This window comes from Chiloscyllium plagiosum, chromosome 14, assembly GCF_004010195.1.
Source record: "Chiloscyllium plagiosum isolate BGI_BamShark_2017 chromosome 14, ASM401019v2, whole genome shotgun sequence".
Lineage (NCBI taxonomy): Eukaryota > Metazoa > Chordata > Chondrichthyes > Orectolobiformes > Hemiscylliidae > Chiloscyllium > Chiloscyllium plagiosum.
In genome coordinates, this window is record NC_057723.1 from 13,419,509 (window position 1) to 13,430,226 (window position 10,718).

The following is a 10,718-nucleotide window of genomic DNA, read 5'->3' on the forward strand; positions in this document are numbered from 1 at the left end:
AGGACCTTACCATTAAGTGTATAAGTCCTGCTAAAATTTGCTTTCCCAAAATGCAGCACCTCGCATTAATTTGAATTAAACTCCATCTGGCACTTCTCAGCCCATTGGCCCATCTGGTCCAGATCCTGTTGTAATCTGAGGTAACCCTCTTCGCTGTCCACTACACCTCCAGTTTTGGTGTCATCTGCAAATTTATTAACTATACCTCTTATGCTCGCATCCAAATCATTTATGTAAATGACAAAAAGTAGAGGGCCCAGCACCGATCCTTGTGGCGCTCCACTGGTCACAGACCTCCAGTCTGAAAAACAACCCTCCACCACCAACCTCTGTCTTCTACCTTTGAGTCAGTTCTGTATCCAAATAGGTACAAAGGGGTATGACAGAACCTCTATTCAATTACTTTTTTCCCCCCCAATTGTGGACAGGACAGTTTTCAGGACAAAATGTTTTGCTTAAAACGTTGCTTCCTCAATAAACCGATTAACATCAATTTCTTTTTAACTGACGTTAATATTAACTACCGTAGAAATATTAAATGCAATAAACAACAACTACACTTAAATTTGTGTTGCAGATGTTTCGTCCCCTGTCGAGGTGACATCCTCAGTGTTTGGGAGCCTCCTGTGAAGCACTTCTGCGATCTTTCCTCCGGCATTTGTAGTGGTTTGAATCTGCCGCTTCCGGTTGTCAGTTCCAGTGGTCGGTATATTGGGTCCAGATCGATGTGCTTATTGATTGATTCTGTGGATGAGTGCCATGCCTCCAGGAATTCCCTGGCTGTTCTGTGTTTAGCTTGTCCTATAATAGTAGTGTTGTCCCAGTCAAATTCATGTTGCTTGTCATCTGTGTGTGTGGCTACTAAGGATAGCTGGTCGTGTCACACTACCATACATCAACAGCATTTCCGAACTGACAGCCAGACTACTGCGACCACTAGGACTCATAACAGCACACAAACCAACAGCCACTCTCAGACAACAACTCACCAGAATGAAGGACCCAATACCCAGCATGCGCAAAACCAATGTAGTGTACAAAATCCCATGCTAGGACTGCACAAAACACTACATAGGACAAACAGGAAGACAGCTAACGATCCGCATCCATGATCACCAACTAGCCACAAAACGACACAACCAGCTATCCTTAGTAGCCCCCACACACACATAGATGACAAGCAACATGAATTTGACTGGGACAACACTACTATTATAGGACAAGCCAAACACAGAACAGCCAGGGAATTCCTAGAGGCATGGCACTCATCCACAGATTCAATCAATAAGCACATCGATCTGGACCCAATATATCGACCACTGCAACTGACAGCTGGAACTGACAACCTGAAGCGGCAGATTCAAACCACTACAAATGCTGGAGGAAAGATCACAGAAGTGCTTCATCAGAGGCTCCCAAGCACTGAAGATGTCACCTAGACAGGGGACGAAACGTCTGCAACACAAATTCCCAGCTTGGTGAACAGAACCACAACAACGAGCATCCGAGCTACAAATCTTCTCATAAACTTTGAACTACCTAAAGTATATTTTTAGCTAATGGGCCGGGTGCTGACAGGTGGGACTAGACTGGGTTAGGATATCTGGTCGGCATGGATGGGTTGGACCGAAGGGTCTGTTTCCACGCTGTACATCTCTATGACTCTATAAGAGCACATTAGCAGTATATAAAATTTTTAACAACATTATTTTTAAATTAGTTTTGAAGAATCACATGGTGTACTACAAAAAAAAATCAATTTCCAAACATCAATATTTATCGTATAAATGTTATCAATTTCCCACTTTCTTCTTGTTCTATATTTCAATTTACACTATTTTCTAATAAAAGTTCAAGGACTCATATAGGCCAGTGATGTACACTTTTATAGTAAAGATATTGCTTATTCATGAAAGCTGTATTATATAAGTAACAAATACCCAATTAGGCACAAGAGTTACACATGCCATTTTTCCATAATCAAAAACCCCAACATAAATATTGAATTAAGAATCCCTGTCCAACCTGGTATTCTTGAGGAATAAAATTCTCAATAATGAGCATCTGGAGACGAAGTTCACGGCTCAGCTGTCTTATATTCTCCAGCAGTCCTTCAATTTCACGTTGGTGTTCTTGCTGCAAGTCTGCCATCTTTGAATTTAAAAAAACATCAAAATGAATTGAATAAGTTATCATGAAATGAAGCACACAATAAATGAAAGATGTAATGCAAAAAAAAGAAATTGGGCAAAGGGGTTACTTATAGAAGGATTGGATTGCCAGGAGTTTTCAAGCAAGGTCTAGTAGAAGTAACATTCAACCATTAAATACAATTGTTAGGGGAAGGGATGAGAGAGAAAAAAACCTTAATCCCTTCTTATTACTGTCTGTAATCTGTGGTTTTGAAAAGGAAGATATGCATCACAACACCACACACCACCCCCCAACCCCACTCAATTTATACAGTCATAGAGTCATAGAGATGTACAGCATGGAAACAGACCCTTCGGTCCAACCTGTCCACACCGACCAGATATCCCACCCCAAGCTAGTCCCACCTGCCAGCACTTGCCCCATGTCCCTCCAAACCCTTCCTATTCATATACCCATCCAAATGCCTACTAAATGTTGCAATTGTATCAGCCTCCACCACATCCTCTGGCAGCTCATTCCATATACATACCACTCTCTGCGTGAAAAAGTTGCCCCTAGGTCTCTTTTATATCTTTCCCCTCTCACCCAAAACCTGGGCCCTCCAGTTCAAGACTCCCCGACCCCAGGGAAAAGACTTTGTCTACTTATCAGCCTCCGACGCTCCATGGAAAACAGCCCCACCCAGTTCAACCTCTCCCTATAGCTCAAATCCTCCAACCCTGGCAACATCCTTGTAAATCTTTTCTGAACCCTTTCAAGTTTCACAACATCTTTCCAATAGGATGGAGACCAGAATTGCACGCAATATTCCAGCAGTGGCCTAACCAATGTCCTGTACAGCTGCAACATGACCTCCCAACTCCTGTACTCAATACTCTGACCAATAAAGGAAAGCATACCAAATGCCTTCTTCACTATCCTGTCTACCTGCAACTCCACTTTCAAGGAGCTATGAACCTGCACACCAAGGTTTCTTTGTTCAGCAACACTCCCTAGGACCTTACCATTAAGTGTATAAGTCCTGCTAAGATTTGCTTTCCCAAAATGCAGAAGTGTTCATGGGTTTAAAATAAAGAGGACTGCTGTTTCATATGAGCTGCCCACAAGTGCCACACCACTCACTAAGCAGGAACTTTCCAGGAAAAATACAGGTAAAGAGAATAGTGAACTTATACAAGTCATAGACAAAAAACAAAGTCCTAATTCCCTTCCAGACCTTTTTCCTTTCCTGTCTTTCCCCCACATATAAATTCTTAGCCCAGTTGGCTGGAAGATTAGTTTGCAACACAGAATACACCAACAATGTGGGTTCTGGATGTAGGTTTGCTTGCTGAGCTGGAAGGTTCATTTTCAGACGTTTTGTCACCATACTAGATACCATCTTCAGCTAGTCTCCGGGTGAAGATGTTACCAAGTATGGTGACGAAACGTCTGAAAACCATCCTTCCAGCTCAGCGAGCAAACCTACAACCAGGACCTCAACCTGAGCAACAAATCTTCTCAAAACTCACTAATGTGGGTTCAATTCCTTCATCAACTGAGGTTACCATGAAGGATTCCTCTTCTCAACCTCTCTTCACCTGAGGCATGGTGACCTCAGGTTAAAACACCACCAGTCATCTTTCTGTAATGAGACACAAGGCCTATGGTCCAGTACGACTATGGCAACTTTACCTTTTTATATTGAGTCTGCTCTCTTCACTATTGTTATTCCCCACTGCTTCCCAGCGTTCTGCCTCCAATCCCAACATGTAAGTTCCCTAGCTTCCTTCCCCCAGCATTGGCCTGTGATATCCTTCCCTTGAATATTAGTGAATTGAACCTAGGTCTGACTGTGGCCCAACCCCTTGACTGACAGACAGCCTCAAAAGATGAGGGTCCGATCCCTTATGGATATCTGTACAGCTCCTCGAATGACCTCCTACAACTCCTGACCTGTTGCACCGGACCTACAGGGCTGACTGGTGTCCATTCCGTAAACTGCAGACATATGGACACCATGACTATGACATTCTCGAGTGGTAACCTGACTGTGTCCAAGCTCCTGGACTAATATTGGAGGATACTCTTGCTTATCTGTCTGTGCAAAGTGTTCTGGCATCAGCATTCAACTGAAGTACAAAACCTGACAAGTAGATTGGAGATGTGCCATTCTGATGTGGTGAGATTGGTACATGTTAGATGCCAAGGCCTCGATGTATGTAATACTACCCACGGAGCATGCCCTAAATTGTTGGTGCCTGGTATCCAAGATGGAGGTCCAGAGGACATGAAGACTCCAGGTAATCACCCTGACTTCAATATTGGGAATTGTCGGTTATCTAGTTTCTATGCAGCGACTGGAAGTATGGGAAGCTGCATATTAATGAAGGAGCATTCATTAATAATGAGATGCTAACGCATGGAAATAGGCCTCTTGCCAATTACTAACGAGAATCTTGTCTTGCCATTCTGGGAATATTGGAATATTTTGCTCAAAACATTGAGAAGCTTCTCACTGCTTATCTTGCATAATTTTCCCAACTTTTACATTATTCAGGGGCAAGGACAATTCCACCCGTGAGTACCACTATGGTATGCCCATTCAAAAGATCATTTATATTTTTGGTGCTTCATTAAAATATATTCATACATATTATTTCTGATTATCTGAAAGTATAAACTGAAGGTCCGAAGTTTGCAACTTTCATATTTCCTATGCGGTGATTCCATATGAATAGTTATTTAGCCAATTGTTATAATCTCGACCCTCAGACTTTTTAATATGCTCATTTACAGCTCAAATCATTTTCTTTGACTGGAAATGCAAAAGAATAAAAAGTCTACAAATCACAGTAGCTCCTCCATGAACACGGCTACCTCTCACCTCAGACTTTGCTGCCATGAGCATTGTCCAGACTTTCTTCAGTTTCTTTGTTTTGCCCTGAGCCTCCTCCTGCAAACTGGTGTATTTCTCCTCAATGTCCAAACGTTCTTGCTATTTAATGAAAGAAAAACACCACAATGGACATCAACTGAATTTTAAGAGTGACCAAGACAAATATATGTGATGTTAACACCTCTCCAAAATTGTCTTTCCTGATATATGAGGTGACCAAAAGAGGGCGCAAAATGCAAGTTTTGAGGATAGAGAGGTAGAGAAGCAGGTGAGGGAGGTGAAATGGTTTAAGGAAGATATTCAAGAGTAAGGGGATTAGATGGAAAAAGCTGCACTAAAGGGATGTAAACTAAAAAAAAAGGCCATTGAGAAACATAAATTTGTAAGGAATTCTAAAGTTTGAGGAGATTACATAACCAAGAGGAAGACACACGATTCTCTATGAATTTAAACATGATGAGAACTAAAAATATTAGAAAATGTGAAAACAAAAGGGACAAGTAAACAAGCAGGTTCAACAAGCTGCCTTACACACCACGGACCCAGGTTCGATTCCTGCCTCGGGTGACTGTCTGTGTGGTGTTTGCACATTCTCCCCATGTCTACGTGGGTTTTCTCCGGGTGCTCCGGTTTCCTCCCACAATCCAAAGATGTGCAGGTCAGGTGAATTGGCCATGCTAAATTGCCTATAGGGTCAGGTGCAATAGTCAGGGGTACATATATGGTAGGGGAAATGGGTCTGGGTGGATTACTCTTCGGAGGGTCGGTGTGGATTTGTTGGGCTGATGCGCCTGTTCCTATACTGTAGGGAATCTAATCAAATCTATTGCCTAGCAATCTGATAATGTCTTTTTTGTTAAGAAAACTGAATAAAAAGACCCAAAGTCTAAAAAATAGGGTATTATCAAAATTTGACACGTTTGAGGGGAGGAAAATCAAAAAGTGGGGTTTAAGTGACACTGAGGTGGAGGTTTAAAGGCTTGCAAACAATTACAATAGCAAAACTGAGGGTAGCAGTATTTCAACTTTGTGCTAATTAGAAAATGCGTTAAAAATAGTAACATTACCTCTTTTTCCTCCAGCTCTTTCCGAAGCTGCTCTGCTCGGTTCCGGCGCGCTTCAAGCTCGCAATTTGACTCATCTAGTAGTCTCTCTTGTTCTTCAGCTTTGGCCAGAAGATCCACTCCTCCTACAATCACCTTTTTTTCTAGAGCTGACAATTTTTCTAACAAGGTCTGATGCTCCTGCCTTGAAAATTCCAGTGAGTACATCCCATTACATACATAAAATGTTAAGCTTTAAATTATTTTCAATAAGAATAAATAAATTAAATCCTTAACAATAACAGTTTGCCTATAAGGACAACCAAAGAACATTATATCATGGTGTAGTGAATGGCCCTTTGGTCCACTGAGTCTACATTGGTCAAAAACAGCCAGTTAATTATTGTAATCCCAATTTCCAACACTTAGCCCATTATCTTTTTGCCTTAGCGTCACAAGTGTACATTGAAATACTTCTTAAATATTCTGAGAGTTCCTGCCCCTACCACACTTACAGGCAGTGAATTCCAAATTCCCACCACTCAGTGATTTTCTTTTTCCTCACATCTTCTCTAAACCTTCTGTTCCTTACCTTAAACTTATACCCTTTGTCATTGATCCTTCCAGCAAGGGATAAGTCTCTTCCTGTCTACGACCCTTGTAATTTCACACATCTCAAATCATGTCCTCCTTCAATCTTCTCTGCTCTAAGGGAAACAACCCCAATCTGTCCAATCTTACTTCATAATAGAAATCTCTCCAGCTCACACAATATCCTGGTAAATTTACTCTGCATGCATTCCAGTACAATCATAACTCTCTGATAATATGGATACCAGAACTGTACATTATACTCCAGCTGTAAACTAACCAATATTTTATACAGTTCCAAGATAACCTCAGTACTCTTAAACTTTATGCCTCAGCTAATAAAAGACAAGTGGGTCCATAGGTGTAGACTAAGATCTCTGAACTGACTGATTATAAAACAAATCCCAAAAGCATTCTTAACCACTTTATCTATTTCTCTCGCTATCTTAGGGGACCAGTGGGCATGCACACCAAGATCCCTGTGATGCCTAGTGCTTCCCAGAGTCTCACCATTCATATTGTATTCTTTGCCTTGTTTGCCCTGCCCAAGTGGCTCATTTCACATTTTTTCCTCACACTGTACTTTTGCATTTGCTAACTGTGGTTAAAAAAAGGGAAGCAAATGGATCCTGGTCGACCTGGATGGGTCGGACAGAAGGGTCTGTTTCCATGTTGTACATCTCTATGACTCTATGTACATGTTTCTATGTCCATAATGAAGTTAAATATAAATAATCTATCAAGAATCAACTTAGAACGATATGATGTTGCAGGTTAACAATTCTTTGTTGAAATTTAATTTCATTAGTTTATAAAAGTTTAAATTCTACAGATTTTGAGGCAATGCCCTTAGAAATAAACAATGTAATAATTTGAAAACAACCTTGCTGTGACTCTTACGTGCACTTGAAAGAAAATGGGTTGGGTTTTACCAGGAGAGGCCTATGGACTCATAAGATGTTGAGGAAAGGTCTTCCTCCAGCTATCTAAATGAGTTCTTGATGCCACGGCCGGTTGGCACACCACATCATTTAGTTTACAAAATTGATTTCTAATTAATTACAGTTGTGGAAATAGGAATGTACAATGGATGTACTTTATGAGACATGTATGTATATGCAAGATTTGAGAGCACCTGATGAGATCTAACAGGTCTCTAATGTCCTGAGGGGTGCTTAATCAAGAATCACACCGACACTGCAGCAATGATCCTGTCTCAACCCAGATCAACTCTTCCCCTGCCCTCACCAAGCAGTGTACTCCAGCCTAGCTTTGGCAGGGCCTGCCTGACTGACGTTCGCATCCAAAACCACATTACTTAGTTTGGGATAGGTGCCTCACCCCTTGGCTACCCTCTATGAAAGGATGTCTCAGGAGTGGGCACTATTTCCACTGACACTAAGCTGCTGACTCTGATTACCCACCACTTCTTTGAAAATGGGGTAGTCTATTAACAGAAAATAAGCCCGACACCAATTAATTAGTTGAGAGACAGCCAAAGATTGCATACAGTGCTCCCACAAATGGCAGAAGTTTTGCGACCATCAGGTTTCTCATCAACAGAATTCCAGCCAGTGCACTGAATAATGAAAAATGGTAGCATAACTGCATTGGAAGGACTAGAAGTGATTGGAAAGGTCTAACGTTTTGCAATTTTATCGAGAAGAAATTTTTAATTTTCCCATCACTGACATGTTAGCTACATCTGGTGGACATAACCAGGTACTGTAATACCCTAATACAATAATAGTTATGGCAAGTTAAGGGAAATTCTATTCTGTACTGATAATGTTTCCACCTGCTCAAGATTTTTTTTTCAACTGATCTACTTAGGCACATTTTAAACAAAATCAGTTCAAGCCTTGAACAATTTAACCATGAAGTTCAGCATCAATCAAGAAATCTCTATACACATAAATCTTGTGGTCGTGTACATGACTCAAAATTCATCCATCGTACATTTCTATTTCCACAACTATAATCAATTGTAGTCATCATATTTCCCTTGCTCCACAGTGCTGCTGCAGTACTTTTGTACAGTTCCCCAATCTGTAATCCAGAGATATTCTCATCTCCAATCAACTTTTCTTCAATTTCCCAAATTAAGTCAGGGTTTGCTACTTAATCTCAAATAATATAAACTCAACATTTTATATAAAACAAGAACAGAATGCACAAATTCAAAAGATGGATTAAATCAACCCTTCAAATTTTAATCTCAAAATCACCCAAGACCAACCTGAAGGAGGAGGTTGATAGTTGGCAATCAGCAAGAGGGCTGCTTGCCTGTGGTCAAGAATACTTGGTCTTGATCTGCGTGTAATTTAAAACTGACTAGGTACATAAGAAAAGTGTTGGCAGGATTATAATAAAACATAAAATCTTGGGCTTCACCACTAGAGGTCATAATATTCTTTTGACAACAATATGCAGAGCACAAAAGCAATTATGTAACTGGACTAATTAGTCCTCTAGTCCCACCAGTGGAAATTTAAATGTAGTTTATTAAGTAAATCTAGGATGAGAAGCTAATGATGATCATTAAACAACCAGATTACTAATAAAAATCTATTACATTACATTACAGTGTGGAAACAGGCCCTTCGGCCCAACAAGTCCACACGCTAACCACTGTGCCACCGTGCCGCCCACCATCTATCTAGTTCATTAATGCCCTTTAGGAGGAGAAACAGAGGTCTTTTATCATGAAGCATTTTGATCTATTGTGACGTTCAACTGCAATTTAAAATGGCTGAGCAAGCCACTCAGTCTCAGCTGAATTAAATCATCAGGAGACAAGAATAAAACAGAACAATTCATCTGACATCAATGTACATGGCAAAGACAAACCTATTCAGTCAATAATCCAAAGTTCTCCTTGCTAATATGTGTGGCTTGTACCAAAATCATTTGAGCTGTCCTGCAGACCAATCAAGAATCAGGCTGACATATAGAATCACAACCTTCAGTCAGACTTCGCCAAAACAACTATGAAATATACATCTGTCCAACCTGTAAGAAAGACCCATAGACGTGACAGCAGCACATTGATATCAGAAAGCAGTGGCCTTTGAAATCCTCAATACTGACTCTAGATCCTAGGAATCTAGTTAAACATGGCCAAGCAAACCTCCTGATTGCCAACTATCAATTTCCTTCAGTTGGCGTATCCATTTCTTCATGTATAGCTCCACTTATAAAGTCATACAGCACAGAAGACCCTTCAGTCCAACTCATCCATGCTGACTCGACATCCCAATCTGACCTACTCCTATTTGGCAGCCTTTCCCCAGATCCCTCTAAACCTTTCCTATTCACGTACCTGTCCAGATGCCTTTTAAATGTTGTAATTATATCCAACTCCGCCATTTTGTCTGGCAGCTCATTTCATACACACACCACCCTCTATCTAAAAAGAGGTTGCCCTTAAAGTCCTTTTAAATCTTTCCCTTCTCACTTTAAACCCACACCCTCTAGTCTTGGACTCCCCTACCCTAGGAAAAAGACCATGGCTATTCACCCCATCCATACTCAAGATTTTATAAACCTCTACAATTTTACCCCTTCACCTCCAATGCTTCAGGGAAGATTACGCGGATTATGTGGGAAGTAAGAGAGGAAATTGCAGAGCCGTTGGCAATTATCTTTTCGTCTTCACTGTCAACAGGGGTGGTACCAGGGGATTGGAGAGTGGCGAATGTTGTGCCCCTGTTCAAAAAAGGGAATAGGGATAACCCTGGGAATTACAGGCCAGTTAGTCTTACTTCGGTGGTGTGCAAAGTAATGGAAAGGAGGATTTATGAGTATCTGGAAAGACACTGCTTGATTAGGGACAGCCAGCACGGATTTGTGAAGGGGAGGTCTTGCCTTACAAGTCTTATTGAATTATTTGAGGAGGTGACCAAGCATGTGGACGAGGGTAGAGCAGTGGATGTAGTATACATGGATTTTAGTAAGGCATTTGATAAAGTTCCCCATGGTAGGCTTATGCGGAAAGTCAGGAGGCAGGGGATAGAGGGAAATTTGGCCAATTGGATAAAAAACTGGCTAAC

General features: G+C 41.0%; 1 protein-coding gene across 3 annotated transcripts in view; it reads right to left on the minus strand.

Annotated features, from left to right (window-relative positions):
• kif3a (kinesin family member 3A) overlaps nt 1–10,718 on the minus strand; it is a 61,444-nt gene that overhangs the window by 5,013 nt on the left and 45,713 nt on the right. For all 3 annotated transcript variants that reach the window (XM_043703206.1, XM_043703205.1, XM_043703204.1), the window contains 3 exons: nt 6,100–6,280; nt 5,021–5,131; nt 2,026–2,151 (listed from right to left, as the gene is read on the minus strand). In XM_043703206.1, the coding sequence (XP_043559141.1) occupies nt 2,026–2,151; nt 5,021–5,131; nt 6,100–6,280 (418 nt within the window). The remainder of the gene's footprint in view (nt 1–2,025; nt 2,152–5,020; nt 5,132–6,099; nt 6,281–10,718) is intronic.